This window comes from Monoraphidium neglectum, assembly GCF_000611645.1.
Source record: "Monoraphidium neglectum strain SAG 48.87 unplaced genomic scaffold scaffold00784, whole genome shotgun sequence".
Lineage (NCBI taxonomy): Eukaryota > Viridiplantae > Chlorophyta > Chlorophyceae > Sphaeropleales > Selenastraceae > Monoraphidium > Monoraphidium neglectum.
The window spans coordinates 1-14,336 of NW_014012844.1; the positions used below are offsets into that span (position 1 = coordinate 1).

The following is a 14,336-nucleotide window of genomic DNA, read 5'->3' on the forward strand; positions in this document are numbered from 1 at the left end:
CGGCGGTCCGCCGTCATCCATGGGCCCCCTGCCAGAGGGGAGGCCCTGCGATGGCGTCACTGCATGTGGCATGATGGCAGCGAGCAGGGCGCTGCGCTGAGTGGCAGGGCGAAACAGGGCGGCTTGAGGTTGCGGGGGCCGTGAGCCCTTCCACCGCCAGACGCCTGGATGCGGGCGTGATGGCCGGGTCAGGGCAAAGGGGTTTTGAGCGACGGGCGCCGGCGGGACCATGGTGCTGTTGGCTCACGCCCTCTGCGCACTCGCCGTCGCCTCACGCTGGGCCCGTGCCCTGCCAGCTGTGGACTTTGTCAACCGGCTGACGCCCGTGGTGGAGGCGGAGGGGCACCACCCTGACCTGCACATCACGAATTGGAGGTGCGCCGGCAGGGGACCAGTGAATCAGGAACCGGTGGGGAGAACGGGATATGGGATAAGATACAGTAGGTAATTGGAAGGCAGGGCAGGGCAGGAAGAAATGGGAACCAGGTCCTCCGGGCTTGGAGCCATCCTGTCTTGAGCATTGCTGTTGTTCAGGGTGGGTTGTGTGGGGGGATGGGCGCCAGCCCTGGACTGTGATGTCGAGTAACGCTTTCCACAGCAGCCCAGCAGAAAGGGCGTGAGCGATCGTGTGTTCGCTGCTGCGGTTGGGGACATTTGCCTAAAGGTGCCGTGCCGTAGGAGCGAGCCGTCTATGTGGCTCTCCTGGGGTGCTCTGGCCTGCCTGCCGCCGGCAAACACCTGCATGGCTGTGTGTGCGCACACGTGTGTGTGTGACTTTGTCCAGCACGTGCGCGCACGCGTGTCCACGCGCGCGCGCACACACACACACACACACACACACACACACACACACACACACACACACATTCACACACACACACACACACGCACAAAGCATCCTCCTTATACGCTGCTCCACATACACACGCACATCAGCAACCACATGCACCATCCTCACACATTGCTGCGCACACGCACGCGCACACACACACTCTCTCTCTCTCTCACACACACAGTCAGTAACACGTCAGCAAAACACACACCTTTTGGACAAAACGCGCGTGTGATCGCCACCGCCACCGCCACCCCCCCCTCAGGGACGTCCAGGTGGTCTTCACAACCCATGCCATCGGCGGACTGGCGATGGCGGACTTTGTCATGGCAGCAAAGGTCGACACAATCCCCGTGGACTACAGTCCAAAGTGGCTCAAGCAGCAGCAGGCCGCCGGACTGGACGTGCCGGGCGTCCGGCCAACGGGCGAAGCCGCGGCGGCTGGTGCGGGCGCGCAGGCGGCAGCAAGCAATGACGGTCGTTGAGCGGAGCACGCGCGCACGTATGCGTGTGTGCATGTGTGTGTTTGTGCGGGTGCGTTTGTGCGGGTGTGTGTGTCTTCGAGGCAGGGTAAGAGTCATGCATGATGGTGTGCAGACCGTGATCACCGCACTCGACCAGCTGCTTTGCATACGTGTGGAATTGCGTTGACGTTTCTGCTCCGCCGCCATGTAATTCTTTCGGCCTTTGATGAGCTTGCAAAATCACGAAGCTTTTCCGCACTGGGCTGCTAGTTTGTATTTGACCCGAGTTGTTGTATGAAACCGGTTGGTTGGTTTGGCGGGAGAAGTCTACCTGGCCTAGACGATTGTAACAAGGCAAAGCGCAGAAACGTTTCCGTGAAACAGCCCCAGCAGACTGGAGGCTTATGTTGGAACCCTCCGTGCGCCAAGGAGACGTACCAGCCCGGCCCACACCTGCCCGAAGTGCCGTGCCTGTGCGCCAGGCTTCGAGAGCAGAGCCGTGTAATTTGCAAGTCCGCCCGTGTGTCACTGCGGGGACTGGGGGCTGCGGGGCCACGTGCGTCAGCTTGCAGGGCACGCGGCCCGGGCGGCCGATCGGCCTCTTGCGGGCGCAGCTTGCTCGAGTGCAGGCATGCGCACTGGGAGCGCTCTCCCTGCAGATAAGGGCATACAAACGAACCCTGGGGGCATTGCAGACATCTGCCGGGTCTCGTCTGTCGGCTGGCGCTAGGGGTGGCGCATTGCACCGTCACTTTCGCAGCTAGTGCGCCGCCTGCCCCCCCCCCCCACACACCAGCCCCTAGCACAGCGGGGGCCGGAACACACGCAGGGATGTTACTCTTCAGGGCAACAGCAACGTCGCGGGCAAACCCATTGTCCAGAGTGCGGACCTGCGCAGCCGCGGCGTGGACGACCCCGGTGCGGAGCTCCGCACACCGGCCACTTGCAGCGTCATGGCCCTGCTCAGGTGACGTCCCGCCTATCAATAGGATATGGTACATTCACAAGCCGACGGCGTCAGGCGCCCAGAGGGGCGGGGCGCGGTGCGCCTGAACCGTACATGATGGTACTGAAGAGTGTCATAAATCGGGATCGTCCAGGCGGACAAGCATCAGCGCGCCGCCAGCTTCTTGCTGCTGATGTGTGCAGCCGAGGGGCCCCTGAACGGCGCGCGCACGCGTGCTATTATATCACGGGAAGGCGCCACGGCAACGTGCCGCCTGCATGGGGCGGCCCGGGGGCACCAAAGGGGGACGACAGGGCCAACGTGGGGGAGGCGAGCACCGCGGCATACGCAGGCCCTGCCAGCATGTGAAAGGGCTCGCTTGCCCGCCTCACGCCAAGCTCAACAGCCCCCCCCTTGACCGCCCGGCTTCCAGAGCCCCGGATCCACGGCGCGAGCGCCGCGGGCGGGAGACGGAGGGGCGGGTGCTGCGGATGCGATGCACGCTCCCACAGATCAGGGCCAGGGGCGCCACTCGGCGCTGCGGCGGCGCTATGCAAAGCAGCAGACTAGACCCGAGGCTCTGCGGAGCACCCACAGGTGTGAGTGCTGCGCAGGCCCCGATGGGGCTTAGGCCTGGGTCGGAACCGACGACGGCGGCAACAGGCGGGCGGTGTCGCAGCGTGGCCGGGGGCGGGTGGCGGGCACCCCGCACCCCAGCCGACGCGCCCACGACGATGGGGCGGCCAGGGGCAACAGGAAGGATGCTGCGCAGCTGCCGGCGGTGCCATGACACGCCGAGCAGGAGCACCCCTCAAGCGCCGCCGGGCGCCACGCTCAAACCAACGCCATCAAAACACACAACAACAGGGCTCGCAAGCCGCTCGATGAGCGCACACGTGGGCGAGGGGGTGCACGTCGTAGTGGGGGGGCGCCACCCCCCCCCCAAAGGCGAAAGGGTGCCGCTCAAGCTCCAGCGGGGAGGGCAGGCGTTTCCCTGGACCCCGTGAGGCGCAGGGAAGTTGGTCGGCCGCAGGAACTGGGCGGCGACAACCCCTGGCCGCCAGGCGGCAGCGCCCGCCCCGGCGGGAACCATTTGGCATTGGTAAAGAAGGCCTCGACAAACTGACAAACAGTGCGGGCGACGCGGGGCCTGGCGGGAGGGTGCGGGGCAGCCGCGGGGCCGTGTAGAGATACACCAACACACAGACGCACACAGAGGAACACACATGATGGGAGCACGGCGCACGCCTGGAGGCGCGGGCGGCTCGGGGTCACAGATTTGAGGGGCCGGCCGCCGCGAGGGCGCGGCTGCGGCGCGGGCGCTTGCGCGCGCTGCGCGCCCGCCGGGGCCGCGCGCCCAAGCGCGCAGCGGCCGGGGGGCTGGTCATACATGGAGGGGAGGGGAGAGTACAATCCGGCCGCGGGACTGGCGCGCGGCTGCCGCGCACCTGCGCGGCTGGACGGCCAGCCGCGGCCGCGCCGCCTGGGCGGCGCGGCCGCGGACGTCGGGCGCGCGTCACCGCTGCAGGTCCCAAAAGGCAGAGCCCTTGGGCGGCAGGATCACATCAAACTCCTCCTCCCCCTCATCCGCGGCCGCCGCAGCCCCCTGCTCCCGCCACGCCGCGCCGCCGCCGCCGGCCCTCGCGCCAGCGCTCGCGGCGAGCGCCGGCTCCCGATCCCACGACATGCCCGCGAGGCCCGCACCCTCCTCCTCTGCGTCCGGATCCCAGACCGCCCCGCTGCTCTGGTCGCTGCTGTAGCTCCCGCTGCTCGAGCCGCCGCCGCCGCCGCGGGCAAAGCCGAAGCCGCCGCTCGACGCCGATGAGAGCTGCGCCTCGTAATCCTCCTCCTGCTGCTTCTTGATCTCCTCCCAGGGCACAGACGGCTCAACCAGGTCCTCCTGCCCAAACAGGTTTTTCAAATTCACGACCGACAGCTGCCCAAGGTTCCGCACGACAAGGTCTGCGCCGCCAAAGTTCCAGGCCGGCTGGCCGCCGGTGACGACGACCGACTTCATGCCCAGCTCGTGCGCCGCCTCGACGCTGCGGTTGCTGTCTCCGACGACGACGCAGCGCAGCGGGGGCCGCTGGATCTGGTGGGAAGCTGACAGGTAGCTGGGCTCCAGATCAGGGGACGCGTTGTCCTCGGCGGTGACGACAGCGGCAAAGCTGCGCGCCAGGTTGAGGCGGTCCAGCGCGGGGCGCACGCGGCGCTCCGACAGAGAAGACGCCAGGGCGACGGGGATCTGGGGGAGCGAGGGGTCCAAGCGAGCGCAGGGGCAGTGTCAGCGTGGCGAGGCTCGCACGTGCACGTAGCCAACTGGGCCTGGCTGTCAACAGCACAGTCCGAAAACCCTAGGTCGCAGCGGCCCTTTGCACGCGAGGGCGGCCATGGACAGCCCCCATACACCCCGTCCTTCGCATGCTTTGTCAAAAAATGCAAGTCCCTCGCCCGACGCCGCTCGACCTCACTCTGCCACTGGCGCGCACCTTCACATTATGCAGGGTCTCCAGGAACGCGCGCACCCCCGGCGCCTCCGCGGGCGCGTTGCCGCTCATGATCTCGTCATACAGCTCTTCCTTGCGCGCCGCGATGGACGCAGCGGCGGAGGGGTTGCGCGTCCACGTCAGCAGCTGCATGACGACCTTGGAGTTGCGTTTGAGATTTGTGGTCGAGAGGGGTGAGGAGTCTTGGTGATCACACAAGGGACGGGAATTGGATGCCCCACAGCGCCAGAGGCCGAGCGCGCAAAGCCCGGAGGGTTATGAGAAAACTTGCACTCGACCAAAACCAGGTCTCGGCCGGGGAGCGCAGCCGCGGCGCGCGCAGCGCGGCGCGGCGCGGCGGCTCACCAGGTCGTCGCGCACGCCCTTGATGCGCGCCAGCGTGCTGCCGAGCGGCGCCGGCAGGTCCATCTCCGCCGCTACGCGCCGCCAGGCCTCCTTGTGCACCTCGAGGGTGGAGTCAACGACCACGCCCTCGTAGTCAGCGATGACGCCAAACCAGCCGGTGCCGAGGCGCTCCATCCGCTGCAGAGGGTTGTGCAGCAGCGGGTCGTCCGCAGCGGACTCGACGCGCTGCGGCAGCGGCAGCGCCTCCTCGGCCTCGTTCTGGCGCTCCAGGATGAAAGCCGGCACGGAGTAGCGCGCCACGACGCGGCGGCCGCGCGGCGGCGAGCTCGAGGCCGGCGCGGCACGGGCAGGCGCCGCGGCAGGGCGCGGCGCCGGGCGAGCCGCGAGCTCGCGAGGCCGTGGGGCTGCCATCATGCTGAAGGCCGCCAGAACACGTAACTGGCCACGCCTCGGGCGTGATGGAGGAACGGCCACGGCAGAGCGCGGCCCTGCCCGCAGCAGCGCCTGGCGTGCTTGCAGGCCACCTGGCGCCTGCATGCTTCGCCTTGTTGTTTCACTATTTTCTAAAAGGCTTCTCGCGCGCTGTGCCAGGAAGCGCGTGGATGGTAAGGGTGCAGTGTGATGCAGCCTTGCGTTCGAACAAGGCAGGAGTTTGAGCGGGAGTTGTCAACAAAAACAGAAAAATATCGAAGACTTGAGTGAGGTTGTGACGAAAGGTTGTCGCTGCGCAGCTCGTTCGAAGCTGGCTGGGAAGCAGTCTGTGGACTTGTGAGCGGCTTTCAGGTGTGCGTGACGGCAAGCTAACAAAGTTTGTGGTGTTTCAACACGCCGTCCATGCGGGGGCATGTGACCAGACCAGCGCCACAGGGGCCTGACTCGCTGCATGACAACGCACCCAATGGACGGCGCTCATGGCAATCACCGAACCTCTCCGTGTCAGCAAGCACCCAGTCACACCGCAACTTATGGCGATCATCCAGCGTGTGGCTGCATGAGTGTTGATATTCATACGGCTTTGATATTGTAATTGCTAGCAGGGAGCAGCACAAGGCCGCCACAGAGCTCGTGCCAGCATATCGTGCACCATCAAGGTGGCGCGATGGCGCACAGCAAGTTTACCCCAACCGAATTGCTGCGATGACGCGACCATCTGAGCGTCATGCTGTTACCCGCATGAGGCCATGCACCGTCATTGCTGGACACCTGCAATACGCTCTATACAGCGCATGCGGCCACCCACGCAGCGCCCACGAGTTGAAGGCGGGCGGGTGGGCGGGCGGGCGCTACAGCCCGCGACAAAACCGCCCCCACGCAGCGCCGCAGCCCGCAGCACCACCGGGCCGAGGCCGCCGCCTCGTGCTTGTGCGGTTGTTGTGCTGCAGCTTCTGGACGGCGGCATCATAGTGTGGCATAGGTGCTCGCAGACGGGTCGCTGATGAGGCTCAGAGGGAACCCCAGCCCAGCCCGCGGGTGCGGGCATGGCCCCATCACGCGCACACCCCGCACGTGCGTGTCTCTGCCGTTTTGGTGGTTGGCCAGGATCGCCACCTGCGATGATGTCAGCGAACAATGCAAGCAGAAACGTCGGCGGCGGCGGCAAGAGGCGCTGGCGCGGGCGCAAGGCATGGGCAGCCCGGCGTCATGCGCAGGGCCCCGCCCGCCTCAGCACCCACCTGCAAGCAGAATGCCCTGAGCGGCAGCGCCTGCTGGTTTGGCCCTAGGTGCCAGAGGTCTGTTTTGATCCAACCGCAGGGCTCCTTGAGTTCCAGTGTGCTGATGTCCTGGGGGTTGGGTGCAGGGGCGGGGCAACGATCGCATGTCACATAGCATAAATGATAGAGGTCATCGGAGGGGGGGGGGTGCTGATGCCTCCATACCTGGTTGCGCCGACGTGCCAGCCGGTCTCTCCCGGTGGTGCAAGAGGGGCGGCAGGCATCGTCGTGCATTCCGGTGCGAATCTTAGATGCTGAGCAAGCTCGTTGCCGCAGGCCCCTGCAACACTAGTTTAGTACAGGCTTGGGCCGGGGGGTCGCAGTCGCGACACGCTGTACGTAGGCACGGTCGCTGCTGATCAGCAGCGCGACCGCCGTAGCCGCAGGGAGCTCGCAGCAGGCTGCAGGGCCCCGAAGCAGGAGAGGGTCGATCGCTCCTTGCCCGCTCGCCTTGAGGTCGTGGCAGCCGGTGCCGGCGCGCACGATGATCTTGCTTGGGGTGTAGCTTTCGTCCAGCTTATAGTCAAGGTGCAAATGGATCTCCTGAGGGTGACGTGACAGGAAGTTGAGGACCAGGAACTTAAAGACCGCGCTGACCATGATCATGCCACATCGTTGACTCTTGCGCCCCTGCTGCTGCTGTTGGGACCAGAACCTGCCGCTGTTTTGCACTGCCCGCTAGCCTCGCGTAGTTGGGTGCTGCTGCGACGTGATGCATGCAGGGTGACGAAACGTGCAGTGGTGCCGCGGTTGGGGCCGGTTTTGATGGCGTGTCCTCCCTCCCCGGCTGTGACCCCGTCGGCTGTCCCCACCCACCAGCAAGTCGACGCGGCGTTCAAACTGGATTGTGATCAGGTGGGGCTGGCTCCCGTCAGATCTGCGGTAGGGCAGCAGCATGTGCAAAGGAAGCTGTCACATGCAGCCAAGGCAGCCAGCTTTGTACTCATTCTGACGTGCTGGCCCCTGCTGCATGCGACAGGGCCGATAACACAACGGCAAATTGAGCTCCAAGCAACTCACTGCCAGAACGTCAGAGGGTCGCCGTCCCGCAGCAGCTCCACGCCATTGCCAGGCTTGGCGCTGGTCACGCTCCAGGACGCCAGGTGCCCTATTTCACGCATGGCCCGCGACAGCAGGCGCGGCTGGGCAGGTGCGGCACCGAGGCGGTGTTGCGCCGCCCGCCTACGCTACTGCGCGCAGCGAGCTCGCATCAGGCGCAATAAGGGTTATGTCAAGAACATCATGCTGATTGTCAAGTACTGTTGCCTTGCACTTCGTCTGCGTGGCGCCAGATCACACTACTCGGCTTTATGTTGTAGACTGAAGCTAGATCTATTACATGAGCTCTGAACTGGATTTGCGCCCTTCTAAGTGCTCGGATTGGTTGTGGGGATTGGAGTCACTGCGGTGCCGACACAAGTCCAGGCATTGCTCATCAAGACTTGATACCCCGTAATTGGCATGCCTGGGCAGCAGTATCGTGGCTGGATTGTAGCTCACTGTGAACCACCCCCTGCTGCCGCCGGTTGAGCCTGTCTCTGCAGCAGTACAACTTTCAACTCCCCAACCCTGACCTGTGCCAGTGCCAGTGGGCAGGTCCCCACCCTGACCTGTGCCAGTGCACAGTGGCTCAGCGCCGGCCCAGCCCGCCGTGCAGTACGCGCATGCCCTCTGTGAATGTCATTGGCGTTTCAGTGGACAAACCCAGTCATTACCACGGGCATGGCTACGCGCAACACCACGAGCATGACGCTTAGGGAGGGATTTACCCAGACCACAACCAGCCCGAAGCATGCAACGGATGCTGCGTCCCATGGTAGCAGATCTTGCTGGAACACATGAGCATGTCCACGAAAGGGACTAGCACATGGGCGGCCTGGCAGTTGCTCCGCGCAAAAGCGTGCGTGATAGGCAGCACGCGCTGATTGGCCCCAGGCAACACACGCGGCCAGGGGTGTGCAGGACCCCACTTGGACCCTGCACAACAAACCTGCTTTCACGCCTGTCCCTGCCTCAACCTCCATCAATTGCGCCTCACTGGCGGCCCTCCCCGCCTTGGCGGGCTGCTTGCCGCCTCGCCACGAGCTCCGCTGCCCACGCCTTCCTGTGGATGGCCCCCGCAACGGCGGCACGCATGTTTGGTGGGGGTTGGGCGGTCGCACCGTCGGCTGCAAAGCGACCTGTAAGAACCACGATCACAGGCAGGCAAGCTCTGCCTCCCACTCTTGCACCGCCCGCGCGCTGCCCATTCCGCATGGCGGTGCTCAGCGCCTGCTGCTGCCCTCAGCCTTGATTCCAATGACCCTGCAGGTCCAGGCGCCCCAAACAGCAAGCTTTACAGCCATAGTGAAGCGCGCTGCCCTGCAGCAGGCAGCACCCACCCCGTTTCTGTCTTGAACTTGCCGGCAGTTGAATCGAAAAACTGCTGCAGCTCCAGCCCCTGCGCCTGCTCATACTCGTGGGCCTGAACGCAGCAGACACGACAAAGACGTTGCGAAACGAGGTTGCAAGAGTTGGGAGCAGGTAAAAGTAGGGCGCCAGCACTTGCGTATTGGTGCAAAGCGTGAGCCACTTCTACAAAAGCCGCGCCATCTGCACGACAGCTGCCCAGAACCGCACCGCTGCCGCGTGGGCGCCTGCGGCTGAGCATGTGACAGCCCATCACCTGCACGATCATCTCCAGTTTGTCGAAGTCCTTGACCAGGTGCGCCTCACGGCTGGACTGCGCCTCGTACTCGCGCCACAGCTCGGCGACCTCCCCGGCTGGCGGCCAAATCGCATGGGGCATGCTTTTGCATTGGATGAAGTGCAGCCTATGCAGAGCGCAGCGCAACAACATGCGGCTGTGCCTGCCTGGGTGAGTGCTGAGTCAGCCGGGAACCAAAGGGCAGCACGCACTAAGCACGCGCCCTGGGCGGGGCCGCGCCCCAGGTTGATTGCACACTTGCACAGCGGCATGCGCACGGCCCCTATGTCTGCAAGCGCTTTGCGGTCGTGACTGCGTCTCACCCGCCTGCGTCTCGCGCCCGAGCATCTCCTGAATGCGGCCCACCGCCTCCGCCTCCATCGCATGCTTGTCCGCATCGCTCACGCCGCAGTGGGGGGTGATGTCACCGACCAGTGACTCAGCCACGTCATGCACGAGCGCCATCTTGATGCACCTGGGGGTGGCGGGGGTTCGTCAGCCGCGTCGCCGTACGTGGCTTGGGAAGTATTGCGTTTTGCGCAGCGCCAGAGTGCGTCGTGTTGCTGTTAACGCTGCCGTGAATGGTCAGCTCAGTAGGGCAGGTGCTGACAAAACCGTGTTGGGAGCTGGCGTGCGGCGAGAGGAGGGTACGTACAGTGCGCTACGCTGCGCAGCGTGCGGCGCGGTGCGTGATGCAGGGCTGCGGGGCGTCACCTGACGGTGTCGACGCCGACGGCGCCGCCGTCACCCAGGATGAGTGACATCATCCCCATGCGGTACATGTGATCTGGGGTGGACGGTTTGGGGAGGTTCTGTTTTGGTGGGGGAGGGGGGGGGGCAGCACTGCGCCAAAGTAATGACGCCTCAAATGGGAGGCGCAGCCACAGGGATTGCTCAAGGTGGCGCCAGGGGGTTGCCGGATTGCGTGGCTAGCTGATCGGGGACACCAGCGGATCATGGCCGGATAGCAACTCCTGCGCGGATCGTATGCGCATGCGCACCTGCAATGCTCTCGGGCTGCTGCACGTTGCACCTGACCCATCCGGTGCGTTTGGTGGTCTGGCAAGAGGGGGGGGGCGAGGGAGGCGCATGGCATCGGACATTCGGGGTGTTGATGCGGACCCGAGCTCATGGCGGCGCCGCTGCAGCCGCTGCGCTCTCAGTTGGCTGGGCCAAAGTGCTGGGCCCTCGACGGTTTTTGCGGAGGGAGCAGTTGCAATGCTTCTGCAGGAACCAAAGCGCGGCTGCGCACACCTTAAGCTTCTGCAATAGCAAGAGGAAGTCAATCGCAGACTTGGGGCTCGGGACCCGCGTTGCCCCAGCCCCCTCCGCCGCGGAGACCACGGGTGCTCCTGCTGCTGCGCTTCTGTCTTCGCTAGGGCCGGACGCCTGAGCTGACATTGTCCTGCGAGCTGCAAAACCCGCTGATGCTGCTTGTGTTCTACAAATATGCCGCCAGCCGTGCGCTGAGAGGACTGCAGGCGCAAAGCGGCAGCCAGCCGAGAGCATCAAGCGCAGTCTTTGCGGCGGGTGCGTGCTGTATCGCACCCTACACGTTGCAGGTTTACGTTGAGCCACCAAGAATCTGCTTCTTTGGCATGCAGGGACAGGCTATGATCAATTAGTCTCTACTGCAGCTGATCTCGAAGCACACCTGGTGACAAAGTGAGAGGATAGACAATTTGTCGAGGGTAATTGTCGCCTACTGTGAGCGTGTATCAAAATTCATAATTGACATATTCCTGTATGGTACGAAGCACATTTTGTGATCGCTACCGTATGCCTGGGAGCAGCAACGGTATCAACAAACCCACCACACCGTAGATGCTTAGGAGCGATCTCACATCACCGATTGACATGATCAAAGCATGCCAGGAGCAGTGGCGGCGTCGCCGTCGCCGCCAGCAGCCCTCGCCAGCCTCTGCGCTGCTCTCGACACGGCCGGCCGCTGCGCTGCAGGTGCCGCCGTTGCTGCCACTGCTACTGCTGCTGCTCGCCCCCTGTCAGCGTGCGCTGGCACAGGAAGCCCTGTGCCAGCCCGGCCTGATCAAGCTGGAGGAGCCAAGGGGGCCGCCTGCGCGGGTGCAGCTGCCCTTCTGCAAGGAGTTTGGCTGCAGCTGCTGCGCCTCGCGGCACGCCCTGTCTATCGCGCGCGCCTTCTCGCGCACCACCGACGGCGGCGACACTAGCGACGCGTGCGTTGCGGCGCTGCGGCTGCTGGCGTGCCGGCCCTGCGACCCGGAGGTGGGTGCTGCTGTGCTGTTCGCCGTTTGTCATCCTGTATCAAATTGCTTTGTCAAATCGCTTATCGCAAGACGCACGCAGGGGCACATCGCCAGGTGCGCTTGTAAGCCGGCCTGCGCCCCTCTCAAACGCGATCGCAGGTCGGCGTCGGCTCAAAACCAGCAGTTTGTCTGCAAACCTGCGACGCCACGTTTGACGCCTGCAGAGAGGTGCGGCGCTGCGTGCTGCCCCCATGGCGGTGCTGGCGCCGCTGCGCTGCCGCCCCATTGTCAGCAGCCGCCTTGTATGCTGCACACACCACCATCAACACGCGAACGCGGGGCCCAAGGTCTCTGGCGGCTCCCCCACAGTACGGCCTGGTGACCTGATGCTCCGCATACAGCTGTTCTTGGCACTAAATGATGTTCACACGCGGCACCCCAAACGACACGCCCCAGGATTTCTTCACTTTCTCGGAGTCCTCGGGCTCCCTGGCGCCCTGCGGCTCGGAGACCGCCGGCGCGCTGGTCTGCAGCACGCTGAGTCAGCACGTCTCCGGCGGCCGGGGCTACTGCGAGGCCATGGGTGCGCGGGGGGCGATGCGCAGCGCAGCACACAGCGCATGCGGCTGCGGGTTCGACTACATGCGTCGCGCAGCAGGCGAGGGCACAAATGGGCCTGAAAGCTCTCGAACCTTACTACCTTCCACCATCTTAGTGCTGCACGCAGCCTTGTTTCATAGCCATGCATGGCACAATCCGTCACGATCGCGCACAAAACCACCCGGTGCACCAACAGGGTGGGCGGTCGCGGAGGAGCAGCCCTGTTACAATGGCAGCGTCAGCAGCGAGGCCGCTGACCAACTGTGCGCGGCCAGCGACGCGGCGGCAGAGGGGCGCAAGCAGCGGCAGCAGCAGCGCCGGCAGCGCGGGCGGCGGCGCGGCGGCGGCGGCAGCGGTGGCGCCTGGGCCGGCAGCGCGCTGGCGTGGCTGGCGTCGTCACCGGCGGAAGTGCAGAGGGCGGCGGCGGGCGGCGCGATGCTGCTGGCGGCGGGCGCGCTGCTGCTTGCGACCGCGCTGGCGGGGCGGCTGGCTGCGCAGCAGGTGGGTTGCACCTTGCGCGCCACCAATCCCGCTGCCGCGTCCTTTGCGTCTGCTTCCGGCTGCACCTGTCCCCGGCAGGCTCGGATGCTGCGTTTCCCCGGTCGATAACCATATCATTTGTCGATCGAAAACCAGAGCGGCCTTGATTGGCGATGATCCAACCCCAACACGCGACCGCCTCACCCTTTGCAGCGGCGGCGGGCTGTCTTCAGGCGTCTCCGACTCGGCGGCGGCGACACGGGCGGCGGCGGCGGCGGCGGCGGCAGCGGCGTGGTATCAGCGGAAGACCAGCGGCAGGCTCAGCTGCAGGCGGCGCGCATGCGCGAGGCCACGGCGCGAGCGGCAGTAGTGCGAGCGGCGAAAGCAAAGGCGGGCAAGAGCTAGCGGCCGGCGACGCCCGTCGTGGTGGCAGATGGCAGGCCTGATGCGCTCTGCTGCCGCAAGCCGCCTTGGACGGGGCTGATTTTGTTGGTGCAAAGTTGCGTCCTGCCCCGCTATTGCGGCGGCTGCACAACTGACCAACGTTGCAGCAGATTGTGGTTTTTGCTGCTGGAAGTGCAGGCATCACCATCCTGTGTGCCCGTCACTGCTATGTACAGCAACGTGCGAAAAATACCCCTGGCTTGTACTGTAGCATGCATACGGCACGATTGATGTGGGACTTGCGGTTACAAAATAGTAACTCCAGCGTGCTTCCTGGCAACGCACCCTGGAGAAGTTGTCATTGCTTTTTCGCGCCGTTGGCACCCGATGCCGTAGACAGCACCCTGGCGCCCGCGGGCACGGCCCCGGCAGCTGCCGAGCCGGCGGCTGCCGCCCCCTCCAGCTGTGCGAGCCGCGCCGCCAGCGCCTGCTGCCTGTCCTGCAGCTCCCGCTCGAGCGCTGAGCGCTCCTCGTCCACCCTCCGCACCACCAGCTGCTCCACAGCTTCCTCCAGAGTCTGCGGCTTCTGCGTTTGGGTGACAAAACGCCTTCGATCAGAAAGTTCGGGCTGTGTGGCGTGCTGCTTAGGAGGGTTGGCAGGCTGGACGGGTTAGTGCAGCAAGTGCAGGTGCTGCTGTATGCACACTCGAATCATTTGAACAAGCTGCCTGATGGCAGTTTGTCCCTGCTACCAACCTTGGAGAGCTGCTCCTGCCTCGCTGCCGCCTCCTCCCCCCGCCGCCGCTCTGCCTCCGCCTCTGCGGCCGCCTCTCGCGAAGCCGCCTCGGCCGCCGCAGCAGCTCGCGCCGCCTCCTCGCGGTGCGACGCGTCGGCCGCGAGCTTTTCGCGCCACTCGTCCTCTGGCAGGGCCATTTCCAAGGGCGTAGCTGCCATGGGCGCTTCCACCTGCGCGCAAGCACACCACATGTGACACGCTTGCATGCACATCATATGCACCGAGAAATTGTGAGTGGGTATTCGGTCGATGTTGCTTGGGCGTTCGTCATTATCTACGTGGCTCAGGTGCATCCAATTCATGCTGCTGTGCGTGCAGGACGCCGCGTCGTCCGCTGACGCCCACGCACGGCTCTGGTC

General features: G+C 65.0%; 5 protein-coding genes across 5 annotated transcripts in view; 2 read left to right on the plus strand and 3 right to left on the minus strand.

Annotated features, from left to right (window-relative positions):
• Positions 1-1,097: 1,097 nt before the first annotated feature.
• MNEG_5311 (hypothetical protein) lies at positions 1,098-1,317 on the plus strand (the record flags this gene model as incomplete). Its single annotated transcript, XM_014046207.1, has 1 exon — positions 1,098-1,317. A coding segment is annotated over one exon (220 nt), but the record flags the coding sequence as incomplete, so codon positions are not given.
• A 2,441-nt stretch (positions 1,318-3,758) lies between these two features.
• Positions 3,759-5,508, minus strand: MNEG_5312 (hypothetical protein; the record flags this gene model as incomplete). Its single annotated transcript, XM_014046208.1, has 3 exons — positions 3,759-4,487; positions 4,732-4,887; positions 5,095-5,508. The coding sequence occupies 3 exons, from the start codon at positions 5,506-5,508 to the stop codon at positions 3,759-3,761; spliced, it is 1,299 nt and encodes a 432-aa protein (XP_013901662.1).
• A 3,562-nt stretch (positions 5,509-9,070) lies between these two features.
• On the minus strand, positions 9,071-10,274 carry MNEG_5313 (HD domain-containing protein 2; the record flags this gene model as incomplete). The annotated part of the gene is made up of 5 exons (XM_014046209.1): positions 9,071-9,110; positions 9,188-9,270; positions 9,472-9,569; positions 9,816-9,967; positions 10,207-10,274. The coding sequence occupies 5 exons, from the start codon at positions 10,272-10,274 to the stop codon at positions 9,071-9,073; spliced, it is 441 nt and encodes a 146-aa protein (XP_013901663.1).
• A 1,075-nt stretch (positions 10,275-11,349) lies between these two features.
• On the plus strand, positions 11,350-13,202 carry MNEG_5314 (hypothetical protein; the record flags this gene model as incomplete). The annotated part of the gene is made up of 5 exons (XM_014046210.1): positions 11,350-11,736; positions 11,877-11,945; positions 12,174-12,300; positions 12,514-12,818; positions 13,011-13,202. 5 exons carry the CDS (start codon positions 11,350-11,352, stop codon positions 13,200-13,202), a joined length of 1,080 nt encoding a protein of 359 aa, XP_013901664.1.
• A 337-nt stretch (positions 13,203-13,539) lies between these two features.
• MNEG_5315 (hypothetical protein) overlaps positions 13,540-14,336 on the minus strand; it is a gene marked incomplete at both ends in the record, with an annotated part of 2,117 nt that continues 1,320 nt past the window's right edge. Inside the window, 2 exons of the mRNA XM_014046211.1 lie at positions 13,540-13,767; positions 13,938-14,147. Coding sequence (XP_013901665.1) covers positions 13,540-13,767; positions 13,938-14,147 — 438 coding nt within the window. The remainder of the gene's footprint in view (positions 13,768-13,937; positions 14,148-14,336) is intronic.